The sequence below is a fragment of the Phytophthora parasitica genome, assembly GCF_000247585.1.
Source record: "Phytophthora parasitica INRA-310 unplaced genomic scaffold supercont2.2, whole genome shotgun sequence".
Lineage (NCBI taxonomy): Eukaryota > Oomycota > Peronosporomycetes > Peronosporales > Peronosporaceae > Phytophthora > Phytophthora nicotianae.
In genome coordinates, this window is record NW_008648988.1 from 978,615 (window position 1) to 1,004,065 (window position 25,451).

Below are 25,451 nucleotides of genomic sequence, written 5' to 3' on the forward strand. Positions count from 1 at the left end.
TGGACGTGTATCACGCTTCAGTTGCTTTTCTTCAACCAGCTGAATTTCCAGCTAAAATCCGCGCCTTCAAGGTATAACCAAACACATAAAGCTGGGTCAGACGAGCTTAAAATGACTAAGAAACCCTCGTACCGTTGTGGTCGAGCGAATTCTGGATCGTGTAACAAATCCAGAGAAACAAGTTCGACTGCACCATTCGTCGCTCGCGGTCGAGCACGAAAGCGAGTTGGTGTAGAGTCGAAATGCCAAGCTTCCTTCTCAGTATCACACTCATTGCGATGAAAGATAAGAGTTCCATAAGCCCATAGACGGCGATATTCCCAATCATTTGGCCGAGTGTAGTGCGATTCAGCGCACGAATTTGCGGGTAGAAGACTCGGTTCGGAAGCTGGAACATTGCTATCGTATAAGTGCCTAAGGACAAGTAACAGTACGTTAGTTTCGCAGATGGAGCAATAGGAAGCAACTTACTGTAAATGAACGGAATAATAACTTCCGTGAACTCGATGAGGATAATAAATTCGGTCGTGAACAATACCTGTGCAGTTCTGTGCACATAGTCCATTCGTTGCTTCGTGGTGAAGAGCTCTCGGAAGGGTTTGTATGTTTCCTTCCTAGCTGGCATAACGGTTGCACCAGTCAGAAAGGGAATTGATGGTAACTTCGGTAATATCGACGCAGTAGGGAAAAGATTATGACGGGATGGGAAGTTCGTCTCAACTGCTGGATCCAGACTTCGAACTCTTACGGGCCGGCTACTAGAAGCTGGTATACGAACTGAGAATAAACGCAGTGCTGAATCTGCTCTCAACTGGACGTCCTCGTCTAGCATTTTCAACGCTATCTCCATGAAATTTGCCGTCTTTAACGGGTGATCTGACGGGATTTTCATCAGCAGTGCCGTGATGTCTGCTAAGAAAAAATTGACATCCTTAATCGATATCCATGCGAGCGCAAAATCGACGAACGTGAGAGCCATCGTTGTACTGATCGAGGTTGCGTTCTGCATGGAACTAGCCACGTACAGTGCGTTGAAAACCTCAATATTGAGAATCACAACTTGTGGCTTTAGGTCGTCTTTCGTACCCAGAAAAAAGCTGATCCAGTTTTTCGTCGCAATTTTGATAATAGGAAGCAGCAACACGTAAAATGTCTGTACAGTCGAACTCACGGATCGAAAACCGTAGAGATACGCAGGGTAGATGAAAGTTAATACCACTTGACATGCAATTACCACAATGTAGTTTAGCAACTCCGTGCGAACTTCCGATTCTCTCCTCAGTTTTGACCCGAAAAATATACCAAAACAGATCACGAGACCAACAAACCACACTGGAATCCCAATTACAAGCGTGAATGGTAAGGGGAACCCAATCAAACTTGTCATGGCAAGCATAAATGCAACAGCCCCGGCACTTGGGAGAGCGGAGATGCACACTGTTCGAATGAAGGTGAAATCTAAGCTTGGTACAGTGAGATGGAGCTGCTCGAGAATCGCACGAGTCATGAGCGAGATCGTCAAATAATTTCTCCCCCAGAACAAATAATTCGCTCGTGATCCGTCCTCGGTTGGAGCTAGAGGAACACAATCTATCATCGTCAATATAATGAGGCACGGGAAGGGGGCTATGATCACAAACACACTGGCACGGAAAACGGAAGTGGAGCTTGAGTATTCGGACAAGAATCTCATTCGAGAGATCGAGTAGCTACCATGGAGCTCCACTTGAAGATTCATCCACACGTCATAGATGCCACTGCACAAGCGCTGTATACGGCGCATCGTCTTTCTTCGGTCGATGCGTGGGAAATATTGAGGGTTTCACTAGTAGTGGAAACACAATTGTCGAGCTATTTTTTCAACGAGAAGAGTTTCAACTTGGTACTCGTCTAAATGCGTCCTGTCTGATAGTTGCTCAGTCATAGTCTCTGGCTCATAGATGCTGTCACCTTGCGTAAACTTACTGACTTCTCATCTCAAGATAACTTAGCAAAACTGCAACGGGCAGCACACAAAAATTGAAACGACGCACCAGCAAGTTCATATCTACATTTCAAGCTACGCAGTGCTCAAAATTAAATTACTGAAATATTATATATGGATTTTAAATTTAATTATTAATTTTTGGTCATTTTATTGGTTCCAATATCGCTTAACATGTAAATTATATTGATGGACAAAAGGCTGTACTAGGTGGATCTTGTATGCAGTAAAGGAAATTAATTCCAAATATACGCATTAATAACTAACTGAATGATTTATTTTGGCAGAATTCGGACTTATATTAATTCAACATGTTAATATCGCAGACCTGCCGAGGACGATATTGTTCATACACAGTAGCGACCCGCGAGCCTCTTGCGAGGCTCTTCGTTGCACGAATTCTCTCAGCCTACTTCATATTATTTGCAAGACTGCAGGTCTCCTTAAAAGGTTTATACTTGAGATTATAGAATAGACGAATTAGATGTGGTGTGTGTTTTTTTTAACGACCTGGGATCTAAATGTTGTCATTATAAGATTCGAATACCTTTAGCGCTGCCCGGAACGCGTTTTCACAGCACTGCATCACTTGAGTCGACGTTAGATAATCTTGGTCAGAGTGCCGCGTTGTTTTGGGTTTTAGGATTCCAGTGCGAGTGGAATTGTGAGAGGCAAGCTGAGAGCGTAGGGTGTCGATAGTACGTCTACTTTCGAGTAGATGGCAGCGGAGCTCTTGAATCGTGGTCTCGGCTTCATGTTGTTGTTGTATATGAGTGAGAAGGTCAGATGCTTGTGCCGGTTTATCTGTAACCTTATCCGATCCGGTACTTGCCACTAATGGATCGTGGAGCTCACCACGTTTGCTGCTTGAACCCATTATCTGGTTCATCGGTGCAAGTAACTGGTTTGAGCCCTGTAACGCAGTATCAGCATCGTTTAGTAAGTCGTAGTGTACATGTTTTGTTGTGTCGTCACCCTTGGAAGCTTCAAGGTAGCGTTGCTCCTTCAAAGCTGCTACCATTTCATCGACTAGTTTTTTTTCGAGAGCTTGTAGCTGTTCGGCGTGACCTTTGAAAGTACCGAAATGGAGGCTTTCAGCCATTCTGTTGTAGTCGACGGTAGTCCCAGCGCATCGGGCAGCTTTGTACGACGTTGCCATCATGTTTTTCTGCGATGGTGAAAGTCGGAAGGGCTCACAACTAAGTCTACGTCCGTACTGGCGGTGACCTTTTTTCTCGCGCAAGCTTTAGCTTTAATGCTCTGCACGCCTCTCGCACGTCTTCTAGTCTGAGTACTTGCTGATCTGGTTCGACTTGGATTTCATGAACACTGTTGTCGTCCGCATGGTCATTAATGTTGGCGTCTTGGAGCAGTTGGGGGTAATGTGCATCGGCAGTACTCGTTTAGAGAATCATCACGGCTTTTCCAAATCGTCAATGCAAAGATGCATTTACTACGTCGTGCAGGATCAATATTCCCAAGCCCTTCCTCCACCACTTCGAACACTTCTTCGTCGGCCCGATTCAACAACTCGACGTGCCATCCACGATTGAATTCTGTAGCCCCCAGCCAGCACATTTCAAGCGTGATGTTATCACTCGGTGCAGGGCTCCCAGTTGCAATAAAAGCTCTGACATCGTTCACGCTAACGAAAGGCGGACGCGCTTCCTCAGCGTCTTGTGCCGCTCTCTCCGCTCGAAGGATATCCAGTGTCGACGCCATAACTAGAAACCGAAAATGACGTCAAATGTTTCCAGGCTTGTGAGTTATCTAACGTTACTTTCGTTACTACACAATAGGAAGAACCTCATCCGATCACGCATCCTCAACTGCCTTAAGGCCCGCTGAAGTTACTGTCAATACCAGCATCTCCAACGGAACGACGATAATTCCACCGCCATCCCCTCAAAACGCACTTGCATTCTTCACTTCAATAGACTGTACTCCCGTTCATTCCTACACACAATGATCCACGCTCATGTCGAAAATGGGCCAGCTTCTCAGCGAACGGTCCCTCCGTTGCCTGGCACAGCACTAAATTCTACTGCTCAACTTGCGTGGTTCAACCTGTACCAAGCTTCACAACCCCAGCAACAACCTCTCAACCCCCACGATGGTACAGCCGCCTCCACCCTTCTGCCAAATCACACTCAGACCGAGCTACCATTCGTTGGAAGTGACTATGAAGTTGTCATCCCACACGCCTGGCCTCGCAATATTGCACACATCGACCACAGCATCTTCTCCGCTTCAAAACCGTACCCAGTCACAGTATCATCAGATTACACCGACCAAAAATGTGAGTGCGAGCTATGCTGTATCTCCAGCACAGGCACTCACCTCACTAGCTCGTGCATTAACGTAAACTCGGCAACAGTTTGTGACGACTCAAACTGCTTACTCGGCCCTCGATGTGGAAACCGGTTTGAGCAGCGGTTTGAACTGGACCTCATTCAGACTCGAGTCGGTTTGGGCGTGGTATCGCCCAACATCATTCCTCAAGGGGCATTCGTCGTTGAGTATGTAGGTGAAATACTCTACGCTGAAGATGCCGCAAGGCGTAACGACCGCAGATACCAGGCGAGGTTCCGAACAGAAGCAGAGTGGGGAGAGCACTCGAAGGTGTACGTCGACGCGCTCACATGTGGCAACGAGAGTCGGTTTATAAATCACTCCTGTAAACCGAACTGCGTAATGTACGAGTTTGATTGGACGAACAGCACTAGACTCGGCATATTCGCAACCAAAGAAATCCCTCCACTACAAGAGCTGACTTTCTCTTACAGTCGGCGAAACAGACAATTCTTCCGGTGCCAGTGCTCCGCTCACGTTATCACCACGTAGTAAAGTAAAGTAATCCCAGTACGAATAAAAAAGCGTCTACATATTCCACAGCATCTCTCCATCAACACCATATATTCACTGCTTCAAGCCACCGAACCACACCAACAGAGTACCAGCACCATCACATTTCAACCCCTGCATCGCACATTCGAAAGTACATCGTGCAGATACCGTGCTGATACCCGAACGTCACAACACCCGTGTTCACTGCACCCTGAGCCGCACCAACAATGCCCTTTGCTGCTCTCCATCCGTGCTCACTGCACCCTGAGTCGCACCACCAATGCCCCTTCCTACTGCTCTCCATCATGCTGATACCAGCGCCGTGTAGCATTAATAGAATCGCTGCTGACAGCCGCGCCGTCAGATCTGACAGCGGCATCGTCATCTAACAGAGGCTTTTCTATCTGAGTGTACCGTTTCTTAGGCACCGGTGTGTGCCACCCTACCAGGCCGGGCCGGCCATACAAATACCAAGTAACTCGCCCCTACCATATTTAGTGTTGTATCCTATTGGCCAAAACGGAGCCGAAACTTAACTTGACCGGGAGGAAATCGCCCTTGCCTGGCGACCGTTCAGATACCTATAATTGAACAGTCGCTTCTCAAATAAGTTGATTTCTAACGGGCTTGCCACAGAAGCAACGGCATTGGATGAACTTTAACCAGTAAAGTACCGTGTTTTTCCGGGGAAGTAGATGGGTACACATAGTGAAAATATCGGGAGGAACTTATCTAAATATCAAGCGCATTCGGAAATCTGAAGGGGCGTCCCATGCGGGGACGGCTTACAAACACCAAGTCAAACATGATTACGGACTCCAAAACTGGGGAGCGCAATCTCGACATTCCAACTGCAAGTCTACGAATTGAACTACAGCGCTTAGAAACGCCTTTAGAAACGCCTTTGACGTCTATGCTCTCAGTCCTTTAGGCTGAGAGAATTGATCTCCTTGCCATATCATTTACAGGGGCAAAAATTACGTTTTCATTTCCACGGTTGCGATAAACATAACCAGTCAGCTGACCAGCTAACGATACCGAGTCTTCTTGATCGTAGCGACGCTTCATTACAGTCGAGTGCTTTTCCTTAAAAAAAAAAAGCAAACCCATGTCTGTCACTGGAGCACAACTCGCAAGTTTCTGTCAGCTACAAGATGCTGCAAGAGTCTTAATGCAGCCACGGACCGCTCGTCGGGTGTCCGAGGTGCCTGGCGTGCAAGTCCCTAAACGGATCATACTATCTGAGCAACAACTTACCAGCGAATCTGGACTGGAGATCTTCTCACTAATCTCATTTCCAGTCGTGTCAACGTCCCTGGCTGTGCTCGATCTCTCATTCAACGATTTAAGCGATGACTTCTGGGTGCAACGAGAAATAGCGTTGCCAGCATTGACAACATTGAATCTGGTCAATAATCAGTACGTTTTAAAATTTTAATTTAATTCTGAACAAATGACTGATCTATTATGTCTCTGCAGCTTTTCAGTGCGAGGGCTTGAAGCTATTGCCACATTTATTGCACGATGTCCTAGTCTCATAGAGCTCGATCTATCGCTAAGTGACCAGAATTCCTCATCCGACTGGATTCATCCTCTCATTCGAGCGCTAGACGAGAAAGACCGGGAGAACTTACAAATACTAGACATGTCTTGCACGGGTTTCACAGACTCGACCTTTTCGCAGCTAGCTCAAGCCGATTTCTCCAAGTTTATTATCAAACTATACCTCCGCTCAAATGCCTTAACTGATGAAGCGGCCACGACATTAGGAAAAGTGTTACCACGGATGAAACTGGAGGTTCTGTCGTTAGCAGGTAATTTCATTGGAGACTGTGGTGCCGCCAGTTTAGCGTTCGTGTTAGATCATACGCCAGCCCTTCAGACCCTCGACCTCGAAGCTAACCAGGTATGGTAACGTACAAACAAGTCTAAGTTATCAACGATGTACTTACACGGTACTTTCCGTAGATTGATCAAGCTGGAATCACTTCATTCTTCCACGCGATTAATGGGATGGCAGCTCCTTTTCCGCTACGCTATCTCCACCTTGGAGGAAACCTGTGCACATCTGATGCATTACTGCAGCGCGTTCACACGAAGCTGCACGAGAAAATTATTGAAACTCAACTTACGGCTGGTATCCCGAGCGCATCAACCCTCAACTTTAATGGGACCAAGGTCAAGTGCGATATCCTGTTGGAATGCTGTCTAACCGATCGATATGTCCATATATTGACGCAAACACTTCGAATGTCGCCGAACTGGCAGCATCTGGAACAACTAGATTTAAGTGGAAACGAGATCGGCGAGAAAGGTGCTTATGATGTTGGTTTGCTCCTAGCGTTGCAACCACCACTCAAGGTGCTCAACTTGACCAACAACTTCATCACAGGTACAGTAAACAGCGTGAATTTTAAGTTGTGAAGAGGAGAATTAACACGAATGCTTGGGAACTGCTCAGATAAAGCGATCGTTGGTCTAGCAGAGGGTCTGGAGCCGAACGCCAACCTTCAGGAATTACTTCTCGACCACAACCAGATCACTGATGCTGGCGCTAAACAACTGTATCTGAAGGCATTTAGGGCAAACCAGCAACGGCGAATTCGCCTGAGCGTTGGGAACCCGCTTACCTCCGAATGCAAGACGATGCTGGCAGCTATTTCACAAGCACATGATCTCCGTAAACGCTTCACTAAAGAGTTTGCTGATCAAGAAAAGCTTGATCTGAGTGGGAGATCATTGCGCCAGTACGGTGCGGCTGCTATTGTTGAGGAGCTCACAGCAAGGCCAAGTTCGAAGTGCCGGATCCTCGATCTCTCGCGAAACGGACTTGGAGACGAGGGAGCTCACGTTACTGCAACTCTACTGCGTACTTATCCACACCTCGAACATCTCGATCTAAGCTTCAACGATATTGGAGATGAAGGTGCCTTCGAATTAGCCGACGCACTAGCAGAAAACACCACGTTGCTATCGTTTTCGCTACATTCAGTGATCGAGGGGTCCCAAGCAAAGCCCAAACTACAGGAGAAGGGGCTCTGTAAACTCGCACACGCCATCCAAAACCATAAAACCTTGCAGAAACTAGATCTGAGGAACAACGCCACCTCGCCAGCCGTGGCTCGTGCTTATGTCGAGATGCTGCGATCCAATCAAGGGATTCAAAAGTTCAATGGAACCAGTTCAGCAGTTTTCTTATCGAGATACGAAATGAGTTGACAACACTACTTGGGCATACGTTTCTTACTAGAATATGAGGAAGGAGATTCATGTTATGTTTGGCTCAATAAATTTAGCTGCTGACGACACTCAGACAGGCTCGTACTGCTCATTTTTAACAAGATGGTGGGCTATCATCGTCTTTGGCGTCGAGCGTACAAATTTTGCGAGAGTTTCCAGGTGGAACTACGTGGACATTATTCTGCAGATCGAATCAGCAACTTTGATGAGTACTGCCGCAGGACTTCTGCGCTCTGGGCCTTCCTCATTTGTGTTGTGTCGCCATTTCCTTGTCTGCTTGTTGTCACTGCAATCGACTACGCGCCATTGGTCCCACCTGAAGACGGTTCGAAAGCTAATTACATGTTTTGGGCTCGAGATTGTCTTTCGATTGCTCTCATGACTGCAGCCATCTTGGAGCAGTTCCGAGTTAGTATTCCAGATCTACACATTAACGCAACTCAAGTCATTATGATGCCGATTATCGCAGGCGGCGGCGCTGTTTTATTCATGATGGCTATGTCAAGCATCATCGGCTTCCCCTTACCATTCGCACTTGTGGTTGGAATTCCAGTATGGTTCGTGGTGGTTCTAGTAAGCTTCGTGTGCTGTTTTGGGAGAGTTTTGAGACGAGAACCGGCAGTTTTTAAAGAGTTGAAAAGCAGCATCGTTGTTCTCGTATGCCAAGTTTTGCTCACATTTGTGTATCCAGCGTACCTGTACGGCTTCATCCAAGTGCAACCATCAAACCAAAAGTTTTATCTTGTGTTATTGCCTATTATCAAGATCATAGCGAAAAATTGGATCGGTCACTTTTTAGGAACCAAATACGATCTGATGCCGCAGATTATGATCTTCAATGTGGATGTCTTCAACGCACTTTACGTATCCAGCTCGATGCAGAATTCCAGCTCCATTAGCATGATGTTGTCGATGATTGGACTAGACGTTGTTCAAGCTTGGGTCTCGATCTCAGACATCGGACATCGGACATCTAATGAAGTATATCCGTCGGCTTCAACGCAAAATACCTGCTGGACATCCGTTGGAATTGGTGAGCTTCATTGAGATTGCGCAGCAGATAATTAAGGAAGACTCGGAAGCGAAAGCTCACCTTTCACGACATCGCTACAACTCCGCGCTCACAATTTTAAAGTACCAGGATGAAGGCAGTGTTGATAGTGCTAGTTCTGTCGGTGCTTCAAGTGATGTACCTGCAATGCAAAGCAGACGTGTGATACCAGTAGCAGCAGCGGGCGCACCACTCGTTGTTGCTGCAGCGGAACCGTTTACACCTCTTCATCAAGATGAAACAACTCGACGGAATGGCACTGTGAAAGATGTTTTCTCTGCAAAAGAGCGTCGGCTGTTCGTGCAGAGGACTGCTCAAGTTCTCTTTACAACGGAGTTCGTGATTCTCGTCGAGTACACAGAAGTCATCGTGCCGTTCATCTTCTGTAAGTGCTCAGTCGTTATTTTTTTTTATCATACCATTATCACGTTCTTATGTTGATGCAGGCATGTACACAATTGCGATGTATCAGCTTCCTAATCGTGCCTATTACTCACAAGTTGCAGACCTAGACGATGCTGGTCTAGGCAGCAAGCTTGGGACTGTTGTTAAGTTTGGCATGATCGAGTTGCTGTCACTTTTGGTGTTTGGTTTTATTATCCAACGCAAGATTGGTGTTTCTATGCTGCAACTGCTCTCGTTTGTACTAGATCGGAGCTGGAGAATGGTGCAAGCGAATCTCTTTCTGTGGATTTTTTACACTGTGCAGAATTCGCTTGAGCATAACGGTAAATGCGTGGCAAAATAGTGATGTATTTGCATTTTTGCTCTAACATTGTCTGTATTTTAACTTGGGCAGGTGCGGACTTCAGTTGGTCATTCAGCTGGCTGAAAACATAGTAAAAAAAAACTAGCAGCCATTTTGTACAGCGTAACGAACCATGATTTATGCAAGTGCAAATGCAATTTTGTATCAAACCATGTATGTATTTGTTCGTTCAGCGTCAAGAAAGAGATTATATTCCAATTGAGCATCCTTCCTCAAAGTCAAAATATATAGAACAAAGTCGTGCTGCGCACGAAGAAGCTCTGAAATTTCGAGCTTTGCATATTAACAAAAACTACAAATTGCAAATAGTGCAGGTGAATGGAACTCGAGTGATATTAGTCCCTTGTAGAGATATGCTACAGCTTGATCACGGTGGATTACACCACTGAAGATCTAAAAGCGTGCTCCGTTCGTGGGCAAGAAGCCAGGTTACTCTATCACCTTTTTGCTTTAGTTTATCTCCTTTTCCAATCAACTGTACGACGCTTTCGCGTTGCTCTTGGCTTTAATTGCGTAGGTTCTTTTTCGATCTGTTTCTAGATCAAAGGAAATTGCTCGAACAGTCCTGGGAGGCTGTGGCGAGCTCCAACCTCCAATGCGTGGCTTTGGAGCCTCGCATCAGCTCAAACGTCGACCACAACCTCTTTGTGCTTGGGCTATGGGCAAATGCCTCAGCAAGTATCTGAATAGGACCAACAGTACAACATTGTACTCGAGATCTCATTCTTGCGAGTCAGCTCTTACTAGTGGTGTAGATTCTATGAGAGTGCAGTCGCTTCGCTTCCCAGCTTCTAGAATCAAGAGCTGAGAAGTACATTATACGGACGAGGACTACAACACTTCAAGTCTCTCCTGCCTTCGAATAGAAAACTCCAACACGCATTCAACCGCTGAAGTTCGTCGAACAGTCAAAATATTTGGAGTTTCGACATTGGCAAGAACGCAGGTCGGGTACCTATCGTTAGGCTACTCAAAGCATCTATAAGGAATGTCTTTGCACAACTAGCCGAGGGAGTAGCACGTGGTGGCGTATGTAAGTGGGCCCTGGGTCATTATCCCTGTGGGATAAGCGATATCGTGGTATTTAGCCCATAAAAGCTCTAACTACTTCAAGTTTATAAATTACTTGCAGCCTGGCATGCTGTACGAACATGGCACCGCAACATCCTCGTGGGTGATTCAAAAACATTGCAGGTATAAAGGATTAGAGATATTAAATATCTGTGATTATCAAATTTTGATAATCACACGCTTTCAATGACCTCTCACTTTTTGTACAGTAATTTATAATATTTTAGGACAATCCGACCATTTAGTTTATGGAAGGCACGCGTTATAGTGACCGACAGCCAAGTACCTAGACGAGACAATTGTGACCGAACAACCACCGACTGTACCCGATTGTGCCCGACGAAGAGAGAGCAGGAGATCTTATAATACAGTGATGACGTCCTCCGTTGCTGTATAGCTCGTATAATCCGGATATGAGCACTTTGTAAGAACGAAGTTAAAATCTAAACGCTACGTATCGGATACAACAACCACGCAAATAAAGGAAAACAAAATGTATGGCCTCACAGGCATATCTGCAAATAGCGATAGCGCTGGTACTTCAGTATCTTCTTCCGCAGTTCACCTATGCTATCTTCACTGGAAAACGTTTCGAATGCAAGCAGGACGTAGATTCCACAATTGTAGCTGTCAAGTTGAACTCCAAAGTTTGTCACGTAGGGATCCACTCGGTATCGCCCTATTATAGCAGGCAAATGTAGCGCAATTTTTTGCGCTAGTACTCTCACGGTCAACGAGTAGCTGGAGCTCATGGGATCGTAATACTTGAAAGCTTTCTCAGCAAAGTTGATCATGATTCCGCACCAATGCGTGTCGTTGCAGTTCACCGGAAGCAATACAATTTGTTCAGTGATACATACAGCTGAACAGGCGTTTCAGTTCTTCGTCTGGGATACTGATTTTTTTCTCTCTCCACGACACCCCATATTGCTGGGTCAACAGTCTTGACGTCCTCGCGATGGCCAAACAGCTTCGTCATTGCCTCTGTTAATGCAGTGTCACTAAGTAGGGATCTGCACGCAAAGTCAACGATCCGAATCTACATAGTTTGCATACACAGTGTCGGTTGTTGTTATCCTCAAAATATGCATAGTGCTTACCCTTTCAGAGAATATCGGAATTGCTTCGACTTTCGATGCCAACTCTGCATCTGGTTACCTTAAATGCTGGCGAAATGTCCAACGAGAAATCAATTTCTGCGATCCATGTTATTGCTCTCTCGATATTGTTCAGCTCTTTGACTGCTTGGTGCCATAGCTTCATGGTTCGCAGTGTCTCCATCGTGATTACAAACAGCCCAGGAAATTCCACTGCAAAGTCTCGCTCTGGCAATTTCCTGTGCTTTTTTTTGGTAGAGTAACCACTTTTTGCTTGCTCTCTGAAGCAGTTCTTTGGTCAAAATACGGGAAATGGCCGCTGAATCCACGACATGTTTGCTAGCAGGCAGTAGCGAAATCACGTGGGGTATTGGTGGCTTCATCTTCCTTTCAATCACGAATAGCTGGAATCGTCGCAGCGGTCCAGCACAAGTTGTGTAGGTAGGCTCGTGTGAAAGGAGGTCCTCGACTGTCTTTAGGCTCATGCCTTCGTTGTGAAGGATCGAATCCTCTTGTGCCATTAGGATGGGTACATTTCGTTTCGCTTTCTTAGTCTTCGTTTTTTTGCTTTGGGCGGCCTCGTGGGCGTAAGGGGTTTGCTATCTCAAATCCAGGTGACTCAGCATTAATTGGCTCGGATTCAAGAAAAATGAGTGAGCTGTGTTACCGACTGACACACCGACTCAACCGGTTGATTCTCCAACTCCACCGACTGATCCGCTAAGTCCACCGACTGAGTCACCGACTCAAGCACCGACTGAGGAACCGACTCAAGCACCGACTCAAGCACCGGCGGCACCGACGGAGGCAGATCCATCATCTCCACTGACTGGGCTATTGCAGACGCTGGTAAATCCACTGACAGCTCCTCGGGCTGGTCCACCAAGCTCACAGAGCGGTCTTCCAATTCCACAGACTGACTATCATGTAATGCTGGTTCCAAAATCGTAGCCTCTGACGTAGTACCGAGAGTACTATCGGTTGTCTGCACGGAAGATAGCTCCTTGATCAGGTCAAACTTTTTCTGTGTAAACATTGTCGATACTTGCGCCAACGCCTGAATTGCCAGCCGATATTCTGCCATACCCAACGTGCTTACGGATTCACTAATAGCGACAGCAAAGCTATTAGCCTCGCGAAATTTGCGGTTAGAGTCCCACGGAAGTCTAGGAAGCGATACTATCGGCGTGACAGAACAGATATTCCGTTCGACCTCTATCAGAGAGCTCATTTCACACATTGAAGATCCCCACGAGCATTGACTCGCGGGCGTGCCGGCCGGACGATTCCGACCACTCGCCGTTATAGAGTCCGCTGGCTTGGCTTCTCCCCGAAGGACGATACGTGGGAGCTCCGCGCCAATCTCCTCCGGGACGTTCCGGATGTGGTTCAGGAGTATGAGACGAAGATTGCCGTGGCCAATAACCAGTCCGATACGTACGCGAGCGCGAACGAGATCGTCGCCCACGCGCTGGAGAACAAGTTCGGCGACGCGAGCGATCGCGTGAACGTGAATGTGACCGAGATCCAAGCTCGCTTCTCAGCGAACCAGCTTCCCGTCGCGAACGGCCACGTGAGCGCGACCGAGAGCGCGCGTGGCCATCAGAGATACCTCGACGCGTTGGCGGAGAGTTGCTCCGCTGGAAACGCCACCGGCGCGAGCCCGCGATGTTAACCGAACGAGCCAACTCGGAGAGTGAACGCCTGTAGTGCTGGATCAAGATATTTTCGTCCTCGCCGAGTGGTCGCTCGGCGACGTGCGCACGCCAGTCTTCTTCAGTGGGCCGGGGCCCATTGCAAGTTTCGCAGCCCTCCGCAACGTGAACGTAGCACATGCGGCTCACGTCGTGGAATGTGTGATCGTAGATTCGGCGGCGCAGCTCGCTGAGTGAGTGCTCAGAGATGGTGCCCTCGCGACTTTCGAGCCAAGCGACGAAGTCTTCTCCAGTTTGAGTCATCCGGTTCCAGCGCCGGACGAAGGCACACCACGACTCCTGAAGCGCGCCGTATTCGACACCCTCGATACTCTTCTGCCGTAGCCCACGGAAGCGGCGGAAGTAGGTCTTCATCGCTTCCGGTGTGTCCGGATTCACCGCTCCGGACAGGTCGTACAAGTCCCACGTTCGAAGCTCGCTGTCCATCACGCCGAGTCTACGTGACGGCTCCCTTACTGGCATCGCTGCCGTTGTCACTGTCGCTGTCGTCGTTGTTGTCGCCGTCGTCGTTGTCGCACTGCCCGAGTTCATCGCTGATGTCTTCTGCTGCTGGCTTCCGTTATTCTCGACGCGAGTCGAGTTGTGAGGCCCCTGCGAAGCGCAGAGGCAAATTGGGCGCGTTCCCCCCGTTGGCCATTTCCAAGATTGATCATTTGACACCCACTCTGCGCTTGAGTTGCGTAAGCGCAACTTTGAGAGGGGGGTGATGTAATGGGTCACCATTTACATAAGTAGGTAGATTGATATACAAAAGTAGGTACAAAGCACGCGAGTAGCGCGTGCTGCATTGTCGCTCTCTGATTGGTTGAAAGGTCAGATATTCAGCCAATCAGGAGCCGACTTGCATTTGAGTGGTTCTCAAGGGGCCAGGGGTTCCGCCCTGGACCAAATTTAAATCAGAGTTTTATTTTACCGGGAATTGAATCTTGTCGTATTAAGTACGAGCTTCCTCATCGCTATGTGTAAGCTAGTAACGGTAAATACCTGGCCCGTTACACTAACCACGACTTAATCTTTGCGTGAGTCCCCTCAACCGTGGACGTGTCGAGAATCCCAAAGTGCAAGTGTTTATCTGTCCAGCACTTAACAATTTTCTCCTTGTGTGTCCACCAGGTACTGTCGAGATAGTCTGCCAATGAACTATTCATTTTACGAAGGGTGATACAGCTTCTCGTAAAACTTTCTTCAATTTCCGCTTGTAAGGCCGAGTAATATTCTTCGAGAAACGCGTTCGTCTTACACGTGTTCATTCGTGTTCTCCCAATTAAATCGGGTTTAGATAGCTTAATTTCCCCCAATACTTTCCTCACCCGGGCCTCCACATTTCGATTTACATGCCACCGACAAATAAGTTTGGCAGACGACGGGAATACAATATCCGTAGCATTCATACACGCACGAGCTCTATCTGTAACTAAAACGCGAGGAAGATCTATTCCATTGTCCATCAGCATCGTCTTTAGAGTCGATAGAGCCCATGAGTAGTTAGACTCAGCCTCACCAGGCAACCAACACTGAACCAGTGGTAAAATAGTTTTTTCCCTGCCACCGTGATAATGTTGAGTAACGGGTACTTGTGCTTGTTGGTTTTGTAGGTACAATCGAGGACCAGAACATCTAAACAATCTTTAGCGAGCTCCAGGGCACCTGGATGTGACCATAGAAGATAACGTAGCCGATTACTTCCGCTTTGGTTTTTACCAGGTTGATCGTTCTTCGCTGCGCGTTGACGATGAGTAACGTGTACGCGGATATCGCGAGAAGGTGGGTGGTTATGGATCTGACTGCCATCTCGAGTGTACATAATCTTCCATGGTCCTGTAGGATTCGTACCATCAACAGCTACGATTTTGATGCGCACAGGACATCCGAACCGACCGGAGCGTCGATTTGTGCGTACACGATCTTGGTCACGCAGACGTCGAGCGTTCTTGGGTTTACCCCATTGATCGCACGCAAATAGTCTGTATTTCACGTCTCCATTTTTGTTTCTCTCTAGTTACTTTTTAGTTACGTTTAAGCCATGTTGTACAGTTCACGCATGAATAGCAGCTTCTGCATCAGCTTCACTCGAATATTCTTCCTCAGGAGGTGGCTTTAGTTGATAGTTGGTCGGTACCGTTGCATCTGTTGTAGGTTTGATTGGCACTGGTGCGATTGGAGATTCGAGTATGGGCGACTCAGTTGATCCAACTCCCGACGACAGCGGAGCTAACACAATACTTGGGTTTGGCTGTGTGCATGCAGAAGTCTCAGGGAGTGTTGCTCCCGTGGGTACCGACTGTGCGTTGAACGGTATAGCCTGCAGATGTACTTCCGAGGCAGAAGGCGGCTTTATGGGCCTCCTTTTGAAAAGTGGCGAAGATGCGGATTCGAGAGGTCTAGTTGTTAAGCCCGTAGGCACGTCCGCAGTGGACGTAGTGAACATTAACTGCACGCTCTCTTCAACAGGTTCGTCAGGAGCTGGAACCGGGTTAGAGGAAGAATAGGCTGACAGAGTAGAACGTCGAGGCTCCATGATGATAATTCCAGCTTTACCCTTAGACAAAAGGGTGTTTTCTGAGTGAATGTAGTCTAGATTAATTAAATACGTCGTGTTTTCAAATATGCCGTATTTCTGTCACAACTGTTGGTTCTATTTATGTCCCAGTGCTCCGAAGTTTCTCCCATTATATACCAGCTTAAATAAAATGTCGTAACCCTCCCACATCATGGCTATTTAAATGCTAGATAGACATCTCACTAATTTGCTATACAACACAACCCCTTACGACTTCTTCCCTCACACCTTAGCAAGGCAAAGTAGCCTTCTACTCCCACATCATGGTTATATATGTGATAGATAGACGTCACACTAATTGGCTATACAACGACACCCCTTACGACTCCCGCCTCTCCTTAGCAAGGCAACATTGCCTTCTCCGTAGATCGCTTCCCAGCAGCTTCCCCTTCTAAATGTGAGGGTACGAGAATGTGGTTCTTGTCCGACGGGGTCAACATTCACTCATTTTTGTGAAGTACACAATCGGTGAGGTTGCGGGAATGTCGTTCTGGGTCAACATTCACCATTTTTTGGATCGGATCTTAAAAGGTTATAAAGTAATTCGTCGCTTTAGATCTTCTTTTGTGAATTCAAGGTATTGAGTTATTACAAAAGTAACCAAATATAATATGATACAGGATATCCGAGGTTTCCGAAGCGGCTAAGACTCTGGATATAAATATCCAGAGAACATCTACTGGCTTTTGGTGGGAGCGATCAACGTCACCTCTCTGTTTCACATAGAGATATCATCTGAGCGGCAATATACGGTCGGCTCAGTTTGGATTATCAGAAGCTAGATCTGTCTTACATCATCAAAACAAAGACGCCTTCTCACATACCAGTTGATGTGCAACGCTCTGTAATCTCCTGAACGTCGGAGCGCTGTTCAGATAACTACAGGTCATATCCATCAGTTTAAACACTCGCCCAAGCACATTGTAGTCTCTAACTAGCATCCCTCAAAGCCGATAGCGGAGCTTCGTTAACCGCCTTTAATTAAACAAGCGGCAAACGGATCAGTTGATAATTGCCACAACGTGTAGATGTGCGTTTTACTGTTCAACGTGAGATCATCAGATTTACCATTAAGACAATCCAGATATCACTCTTCCATTTACTACATCATATAGATGATTTTAAACATAACTTAGAATTGTAAATACAAGGAAAATAATTTTTACACGTATTTACGATTGCAGGTTAATTTTTTAAAGTTTAAAATGTCAACAAGTTAACTGCAAATTACAATAAACAGCAATAACTGCGCAGTTTGAAAAAAAATTATAAATTAAAGTAAATTTTAATATGATTTACTCAAATAAATTAACATTATGCTTCTACTAAATAAATGCGAAAAATATATGTTATTTGATACCCCAACTTTTATTTAGTTGATAAAATATTTATTCTAAACCCTTTTTAAAAAAATCCAAGAGATGAAATAACCTTATAACTATTGAGGGTTTTTTGTTGTGATATGCAATCCTCTCAGTAATAATACTTAAAGCGAAAAACCGAAAATTTTGCGTAATAAAATTTTCTTTGGATTGCATTCAGACGAAAAAAAACCCATCAAATTTTTATTGTTGTTTTTTTCGTCCGAATGCCATCCAAGCATATTTTATTTCGCTAAGTAATTTACACATGCACCCAGAGCGGGGATTCGAGTTCCGTCGGGACCTGGAGCAGCTCGCGCACGATGGCATCCTACATTCTCGTCGCCTGAAGCAGCGCGCACTCTTCCGTCCTGGAGTATTAGCTTCGTTGGAGCCCGCGGACGTACAGCTACAGGACCGTACGAAGAAGAAACTAGCGCGAGCGCTACGCTCGTTGCGTGATGACTACGGTGCATCGCTGGCCTTAAGCAAAGAAGCGCTAGCCTACACAAACTCGCTGGAGGATGCGTTGAGCTTCCTGACGCTACAGTACGCTAGCAACGAGCTACCACCCACTCTACGTGCTCTACCTACAGAACTACTGAGTGTTAAGGATGCTGACGAGAGCGGAGAGTTGCTGGCTGAGGTGAACGTCCCCGTAAGAAAGAAAGAGGTAGAGCGGGTAGAACAGGAGAAGCAGAAGAAGGCAGAACACATGAAGAAGGAGGAACCAACGTCTCAGGAGAAAAACCAGGAGAAAAATCAAACAGACGCCAAGCAGACGGAGGCGCTCTCGTGGACGCAGCAATATGTGCTCAGCATGGCAGCAAGAGAGGAGGAAATGGCTCGACGGGAGGCCGAAGTGACGCCTGAAGCTCGCGAGCTGGAGGAGCTGGAGAAACGCTACAATGACCTGGTGGCGGCGTTAAATCGCTTGAAGGAACGCAAGAGCAAGAAGAAAAATAAGAGTGGTGACAAGCAAAAGACTCGAGAACTGAATGAACAGATACAGGATACACGACGTCAATTACTCGCTCGAGGATGGAGAGATCCCATGCAACAGTCGAAGAAAGACTCCAAGAAAGAAAGAAGTCTCGAGAAGGAGAAGAAGATGGTCTCTGTTCCTGAGAAAAAAGATGTGTCTGCTATATCTAACCACGCGATTGAAGAAGCAGATGACGAATTATTGTCGTTGGCTCTTGGCATAACAGAGGAGCAGGAAGAGAGCGATCAGGTTGACAAGAAGGAGGCAGAGATCGAACAGGACGTTCAGGTGAAAGAAAAGACTGAAGAACCAAATTTGACCACTCAACCAGCAGATGACGAAGACGATGGTGGCATGTTCGGGCTGTTGGAAGAAGCTGAGACTACTGTGGTTAGTGCTGAGGAGATTAAGAAGAGCACAGCTATTGACACTGCTGCCCTCATTGCCGCCCAAGCCGCTGCAGACCTCGCAGCTTCAAAGGGCAAGAAGGGAAAAGGAGGAAAGAACAAGAAAGGTCGCAACATGCTGAAGGTTCAAGCGGCGGTAGCTCAAGCTGCTCAGGCGCAAGCTGCTGCTTCAGCGGCCTGGACAGGAAAGTCGCCGCGTGATCACCTGGAGCAGCATTGCCGCAAGAATGGACTGCAGAAGCCTCAGTACAAGAAGCTGTCGCGAGCTCCAGGTGGAGGTCACTTGTATTCGGTCGTGCTGGGTAGCAAAAACCGCGGTAAGCAAGAAGTAACGGTGAGAGATGCCAGTGACGCAGTGCAAGGGTTTGAGTCCATTTCAGATGCCAAAGATGCCGTCGCTACTAGCGCATTGTTCGAGCTAGCACCGGACCTTCCACTTTATCGAGTGTTGCCGCCAGTGTACCGTGATATGTGGCAGAAGTGGATAAAGGAGCAGCAAGACAATGATGCAGCGGCAGCTGCTGCTGATCGCGATGAACAAGACGAACTATTGACCGAGATTTTCAATACTCTCCCCGCTGAGATTGCTGAAAAGCGAGCTGTCATAGAGATACCAGCAGCATCATTAAAGTCTTCAGCTCCAGTTGTAAAGAACGATGTCGAAGACACTGAAAATGCGCTGGAATATTGGAGTGTTGACGACTGGGATGCCGATTTATCCGACGAGGAGACGGCACTCAAAGAATCTCCAAGCGATATCATGGTATCGAACGAATTGCAGGTGGAAGAGGAAAGCGAAAGCGACCGTAAAGCTGCGTTGGATCTGTCTCAACAGCTACGTGAGCAGCTCGAAAAGCGTATGCGTTCGAGTGCGTACAGATCGAAGCTTCAGCAGCGCGAGTCTCTGCCGATAGCATCGTTCAAGAAACAGGTCGTCGAGATGCTGTCGGACCACGACGTTATCCTGATCTCCGGTGAGACTGGTTGTGGTAAGAGTACGCAGGTGCCGCAGTTTTTGCTTGAAGACCTGCTGCTTTCCGAGCCTGGCGGTGCGCGTGGACAAATTATTTGCACTCAGCCTCGTCGACTAGCTGCTATTAGTCTGGCTGAACGTGTCTCCGAAGAGCTGGGTGAAGCCAATATGGGCACGGGGGACTCGCTCACAGGCTTCCAGATCCGACTCGAGACGCGTATGACTAGACGTACACGCCTGCTCTTCTGTACGACAGGAATCTTGCTTCGGAAGTTGCAAGACCCACGCACATTAGGCGAGGAAGTGAGCCACGTTATTGTGGATGAGGTGCACGAACGCGATCTCCAGAGCGATGTGTTGCTGGCCATGTTGCGTCAATTCCTCGCTGAGGGTAATGCAGCTCGACGCCGGAAATTTGGTGGCACGTTGCCTCCATTAAAGGTGATTCTCATGAGTGCTACACTCAACGCTGCAAGCTTCCAGCAGTACTTTGGTGGTGCGGCAGTGTGTCCTATGATTGAAGTCCCTGGTCGCACGTTCCCAGTGGAGCAATTCTACCTCGAAGATGTGCTTGAAAGGACACAATTTGTCGTAGATGAGGAATCTCCCGCCTATATTCCTGTGGACGAGAGCGGATCGGACAGGAATTCGACTCAAATTACGATCTCTGGCCGTGGAGGCACTTCGTACACCCAACAGGTATCATGGACCTCATCATCCAGTGCCTCGAAGACAACAGCAAGTGAGGAGCAGATGATGTTAGCCGAGAAGTACAGTGAGTCTACGCTGCTTGCTTTAGAGCGCATGGACCCGTCTGTTGTCAACTACGAGCTCGTTCAAGCGCTGTTAGAACATATCACGACGGAAACAGATCTGCTTTCTCTATCCAAGAGCAACAAGAGGAGTGCATCCGTTCTTGTCTTCCTGCCTGGTCTTCAAGAGATCACGACGCTACTGGATATACTTGGAGGCAGTCGTCTACTGCGTCATGATCCACATGGCCGAGAATTCGAGCTACTACCATTGCATTCGTCGCTTTCAGCGCAAGAACAGCAGCGTATTTTTCGACAACGTCCCGGTGTTATTCGCGTAATCGGAGCGACAAATATCGCCGAGACGTCCTTGACTATTGATGATGTTAAGGTTGTGATTGATACTGGACGCGTCAAGCAAATGAGCCACGATGCACAGCGTCCCACGAATGTACTGGACGAGATTTGGGTTGCGCGTGCCAACGCCAAGCAGCGCGCTGGACGTGCTGGCCGTACGAGTGGAGGCTCGTGTTTCCGTCTATTCCCGCAGTCCGTCTTCCGCTCCGTTATGCTCGAACAACCTGTGCCTGAGATCCGCCGAGCGCCTTTAACGTCCTTATGCTTACAGATCAAGACGTTCGGTGTTGGTGGCGAACAGAAAGATGGTTGTGGAGAGTTCCTGCGTGCGTGTTTGGATCCTCCTGATGATTCTAGTATCCAGGATGCACTTGAGGAGTTGTTCGAGATTGGCGCTTTAAATCGAGAAGATGAAGCGCTTACGAAACTGGGTGAGCATTTAGCTCGACTGCCTGTGGACGTGAAGGTTGGCAAGCTGCTTTTGTTGGGCGCGCTCTTTGGTGTGTTTGACGCTGCGAGCACATGTGCTGCCGTGCTGGAAACCAAGTCGCCGTTTGTGGCTCCTTTTGGTCGTCAGAGTGAAATGAAACAAGCCCGTCAAACGTTCGCGGTTGCTGCGAGTGATTTACTTACCGACGTGAACGCTTTTGAGGCCTGGCGTTATGTTGTACAGCATGATAAGAGCACTGGAGTTAGTGAGAAGAGTTTCTGTCAGAGAAACTTCCTGAGTCACCGAGGGCTGCGTGAACTCAGTAAACTCAAGCGTCAGTTCCGAGGACTTGTGGCACAGCTCGGCTTCTTGCCGTCGTCGGAGAAGGAAGGAGACGAGCGTATGAGTGTCCAGCAGTTGGCAACGATATCTGCGATCTTGTATGCTGGTTTAGCTCCGAACCTGGTGCATGCAGAGCCGCCGATGGCGTATGGTCCAAAGCGTGCAGTACTTCGCGAACGTGATCACGGTATTGTTGTGATGCATCCAGGCTCGATCAACTACAAAGTGGCAAGCTTCCGGGCGAGTAACTTCCTCACGTACGCAGTGAAGCTCCACACGTCGCAGGTGTATCTCCCAGCCTCCAGTCTTGTATTACCAGTGGCCGTGTGTCTATTTAGCCATGCACTGGAGCCATTGCCACAGCTGCGACGTAAGGACAAGGATGGGAACGAGACGATTGGGCTGCGGGTGAACAACTGGGTGGTGTTCCAGAGCTCCTTCCGCTCGGCGGCGTTGCTACAAGAAATGCGCAATGCGATTGTCGAAGCTATTGACGCCAGCCTCAAGATGCCACCATATGCTCGCGGTGGTAAAACTGAGTCCAATGTGCAGAAGATCGAGCGAGAGGAACTTGTTAACGTGCTGCGCGTACTCTTCCTTGCTGAATTTGAGGAACGCGATCCCAATAAGCAGCTTTCAGGTCAGCTGTGTGCTGGCAAGGAACGTGATTAGAACGTCAACATTAAACGACGAATAGAGAAATGATCGATTCCTTCAATCGACCTTGGAGATATCAATCGTCCGAGTGAATCGTTTCTCTTTTTTTTTACAAAAAAAAATCTTAACAGAATTAACGGTAGAAATCATCATTCGGAAAAAATATATTTTTAAGTTGAAGCAGAAATGATTTTGAGCAGCGATCTTCTGACAGGTAATTATGCACCGACTTAGATGCCACGTTTAGTATTGCGCAGCTATGTAGAGCGCCCAGGAGCGCGAGAGGCCGTTCATCATGGCGGTGCATTGGTTGAGCTTGACCAGCGCCTGTGCCTTATTCACCCGTGCGTAGCTGAGGTACAAGAGCGATAACCACGAGTTAGAGAGCTCGTCGTTCTTCACAATGTCCAACTTGGACAAGATGTTGTCCCATTCTTCTTGGACGAAAGTCGACGTCCGCACGTATTCCGTGACTGGGGTCACCGGTAGCATTTGAATGCCGTGGATCATGTACTCGTCTGCGGAGAACCACGTCGCGTAGTCAGCCTTGTTGTCAAACAGAATTCCAGGCACCATACGGGAACGATAAGCTGCGGGGTGGATGGTGTTCGTGCTGTCAAACAGGAAATACGTCTGAATGGAGCGCGCGTTGACCTTAGTCATGAGACGACCGATGTCCTTCATGCGCGTGTGCTTTGTTGTCTGACCAAACAGCGCCATGCTGTACGCGAGGTTGATATCCTCGGACGTAGATTCTTCGTCCTTGCCATCTCCTAGTGAAGTCATGCCGTGCGAGTACGAGTGTCCACGAAACCAGTCGAAACCGCGGAATTTGGGGAAGTACGGGTCCTCACGCGAAGGATTGGCAACGTCACGCAGCAGTAACCTCGTCATATTGTTCAGCTCTCCGATACGCGTCCACGTCGGATGCAAGTAATTTATCACCGAAGCCATGTGCACCCAGTAGCCGTAGTGGTAGTGGTGATCGTTGTATATAGTATTGCCAAAGTCGGCGTTCATATCCCCCGTCACGAACCCCTCGGTGCTCACAACGCCACCCATGACAGCATCGTATTTGAGCTTGTACTTCCAGCTATTGTCGAGGAATGGAGTTATAGCACTCTCCAATTTGGTCACACAGCGACGCAAAAGTGACACATCCGTGCCAACAATCACCAGGTCGTTGGCCATCAGGCATAATGAAGCGTATTGCTGCACCATTTTGCCCGTGAAGTAGTAGCTCCCGTCAGTTGCCACAGTCCAGATACTCTGAATATCTGCACGCAGCTTCGTGAACAGATCTTGCTGTAGCGCTGCAGCTTTCGTCAACCGAGATCTTGGATAATGCGTCACGGGAATGTTTCGAGACTCGTAGAAGCTCCAAGCAGGCGGAGATACCACCGTGACAAACCCCTTCATGAGACCTCTAGTGGCCGAGTACATGGAGGTGTTAACCACTTCAGTGACGCTAGCGGCAGTTAAGGTCTTGGTGTGGTGGTCTAAAGCATAGTGGAATAGCCCTTTGGAGCAGTCGCCGTCGGTCTTCCATTTGAACGAGTATTTCGAGTCATTGGTGATCTCCACATCTCCTCCAGTGACAATACAGCTACTGTACGTGTCCTGTGCATTCGATTGCGTGGAATCAAGAATAGCGGAGACTCGGATCACCCCGTTGAACGAGGACAAACCTTGTAGGATCATACTAGTCGCAAGATTGAGTTGGATGCCGTTTGACTGCGAGGAAGACGGGTACACGTGGATCCACCACTGTTGGCCACTCACCGCCAGGACGTTGAATTTCGTTCCAGAGTAGCGAGTCCCAACATTGACTGAGGCTCCATTGATGGTTGCAATGGGAGCTTCAAAGAGAATCTCGGGGGTGAGACCTTGGTACGTGGCGGTGAAGTATGCCATACCACTCACCATGCTGGATTTCAAGGTACCCGACGATGATGGCGCCTGGAGCTGAACGGTGACACCCAAGTCCGTCCAGTTGGTAACCTGCATATCCGGGATCGACGTCGCGAACTCGTAAGCGGTTAATATGATTTCGTTGCGCTTCGGGTGCGCATAGTACTTGGCTACACCGTCCGTGACTCCACCGAAGAATCTGTTGCGGTACGGATAGCTGAGTGAGAAACCGTACGCGCCCGAGTCCTCAACATTGACTGCAAACGGGTTCGGCCAGATGGGTCCAGTGGCATTCGTTGTGCTATCACACGTGACGAGGTTTGCCCACCAAGCGTTCGTGGGCACTGGTTTACTACGCATCAAGTCTAGATGACGTGGTTTGCAGAAATTCGTCTGCTCGGTGGTTGCATCCATGAGCAGAGTTGGAGACGGGAACTTGCCATTGGGATCCCATGAATCTTTCTGCGCGCTGACAAGCTCATGTTCTCCAAAAAGAAGCTGGGAACACAGTCCTGCTAGCAGCAGCCAGGGACGACGTGAGGTGGAAAGCACCTTACTGGAAGGCGAAGTCTGGTGGATGCTCATCGTGAGATGAGATGAGAACTGAGAGACGTGTACATGACAGAGGTGCTGAGCAGCTGAGCATCATCGCGTGCTACACCACCGAGAATGTCTTCAAATAGTGCGAATAACGCTTAATGCTTCATACTCAAGTTTCACATCCAAAGCTCCAAAATTATCAGTCAGAGATTAAACTCCGCCAAGAATGTGGACTTTTCGTTTCACCACTTTAGCGTTCTCAGACACAAATGAGATGGAGGATAGCGGCACCTTCGCAACTCCTCCCTGATGGAGAACATTCTACATGCATCACCAAACGCTCTCCTACGGTGGCGTTAAACGCTAACGGATTCTTCACATCGCAAGCAAGCAGCATGCAGG

At 47.9% G+C, this 25,451-nt stretch overlaps 11 protein-coding genes across 11 annotated transcripts; 4 read left to right on the top strand and 7 right to left on the bottom strand.

Moving 5' to 3' along the window:
- Positions 1 to 17: 17 nt before the first annotated feature.
- Positions 18 to 1,783, bottom strand: PPTG_02363 (hypothetical protein; the record flags this gene model as incomplete). Its single annotated transcript, XM_008893430.1, has 3 exons — positions 18 to 64; positions 133 to 414; positions 472 to 1,783. 3 exons carry the CDS (start codon positions 1,781 to 1,783, stop codon positions 18 to 20), a joined length of 1,641 nt encoding a protein of 546 aa, XP_008891678.1.
- A 718-nt stretch (positions 1,784 to 2,501) lies between these two features.
- PPTG_02364 (hypothetical protein) lies at positions 2,502 to 3,146 on the bottom strand (the record flags this gene model as incomplete). The annotated part of the gene is made up of 1 exon (XM_008893431.1): positions 2,502 to 3,146. One exon carries the CDS (start codon positions 3,144 to 3,146, stop codon positions 2,502 to 2,504), a length of 645 nt encoding a protein of 214 aa, XP_008891679.1.
- Positions 3,147 to 3,266: 120 nt separating this feature from the next.
- On the bottom strand, positions 3,267 to 3,706 carry PPTG_20919 (hypothetical protein; the record flags this gene model as incomplete). Its single annotated transcript, XM_008894346.1, has 2 exons — positions 3,267 to 3,313; positions 3,439 to 3,706. 2 exons carry the CDS (start codon positions 3,704 to 3,706, stop codon positions 3,267 to 3,269), a joined length of 315 nt encoding a protein of 104 aa, XP_008892594.1.
- A 243-nt stretch (positions 3,707 to 3,949) lies between these two features.
- Positions 3,950 to 4,828, top strand: PPTG_02365 (hypothetical protein; the record flags this gene model as incomplete). Its single annotated transcript, XM_008893432.1, has 1 exon — positions 3,950 to 4,828. One exon carries the CDS (start codon positions 3,950 to 3,952, stop codon positions 4,826 to 4,828), a length of 879 nt encoding a protein of 292 aa, XP_008891680.1.
- Positions 4,714 to 5,210, bottom strand: PPTG_20920 (hypothetical protein; the record flags this gene model as incomplete). The annotated part of the gene is made up of 1 exon (XM_008894347.1): positions 4,714 to 5,210. The coding sequence occupies one exon, from the start codon at positions 5,208 to 5,210 to the stop codon at positions 4,950 to 4,952; it is 261 nt and encodes an 86-aa protein (XP_008892595.1). The 3' UTR covers positions 4,714 to 4,949.
- A 729-nt stretch (positions 5,211 to 5,939) lies between these two features.
- On the top strand, positions 5,940 to 9,978 carry PPTG_20921 (hypothetical protein; the record flags this gene model as incomplete). The annotated part of the gene is made up of 8 exons (XM_008894348.1): positions 5,940 to 6,250; positions 6,311 to 6,737; positions 6,800 to 7,223; positions 7,293 to 7,998; positions 8,149 to 8,935; positions 8,997 to 9,507; positions 9,569 to 9,850; positions 9,922 to 9,978. 8 exons carry the CDS (start codon positions 5,940 to 5,942, stop codon positions 9,960 to 9,962), a joined length of 3,489 nt encoding a protein of 1,162 aa, XP_008892596.1. The 3' UTR covers positions 9,963 to 9,978.
- A 3,313-nt stretch (positions 9,979 to 13,291) lies between these two features.
- PPTG_02368 (hypothetical protein) lies at positions 13,292 to 14,305 on the bottom strand (the record flags this gene model as incomplete). The annotated part of the gene is made up of 1 exon (XM_008893433.1): positions 13,292 to 14,305. The coding sequence occupies one exon, from the start codon at positions 14,303 to 14,305 to the stop codon at positions 13,292 to 13,294; it is 1,014 nt and encodes a 337-aa protein (XP_008891681.1).
- Positions 14,306 to 15,506: 1,201 nt separating this feature from the next.
- PPTG_20922 (hypothetical protein) lies at positions 15,507 to 15,737 on the top strand (the record flags this gene model as incomplete). The annotated part of the gene is made up of 2 exons (XM_008894349.1): positions 15,507 to 15,538; positions 15,599 to 15,737. The coding sequence occupies 2 exons, from the start codon at positions 15,507 to 15,509 to the stop codon at positions 15,735 to 15,737; spliced, it is 171 nt and encodes a 56-aa protein (XP_008892597.1).
- Positions 15,738 to 15,809: 72 nt separating this feature from the next.
- Positions 15,810 to 16,292, bottom strand: PPTG_20923 (hypothetical protein; the record flags this gene model as incomplete). Its single annotated transcript, XM_008894350.1, has 1 exon — positions 15,810 to 16,292. One exon carries the CDS (start codon positions 16,290 to 16,292, stop codon positions 15,810 to 15,812), a length of 483 nt encoding a protein of 160 aa, XP_008892598.1.
- Positions 16,293 to 17,920: 1,628 nt separating this feature from the next.
- Positions 17,921 to 22,785, top strand: PPTG_02369 (hypothetical protein). The gene has a single exon (XM_008893434.1). It carries the CDS (start codon positions 17,964 to 17,966, stop codon positions 22,611 to 22,613), a length of 4,650 nt encoding a protein of 1,549 aa, XP_008891682.1. The 5' UTR covers positions 17,921 to 17,963; the 3' UTR covers positions 22,614 to 22,785.
- Positions 22,779 to 25,094, bottom strand: PPTG_02370 (hypothetical protein; the record flags this gene model as incomplete). Its single annotated transcript, XM_008893435.1, has 1 exon — positions 22,779 to 25,094. The coding sequence occupies one exon, from the start codon at positions 25,092 to 25,094 to the stop codon at positions 22,842 to 22,844; it is 2,253 nt and encodes a 750-aa protein (XP_008891683.1). The 3' UTR covers positions 22,779 to 22,841.
- Positions 25,095 to 25,451: the final 357 nt, after the last annotated feature.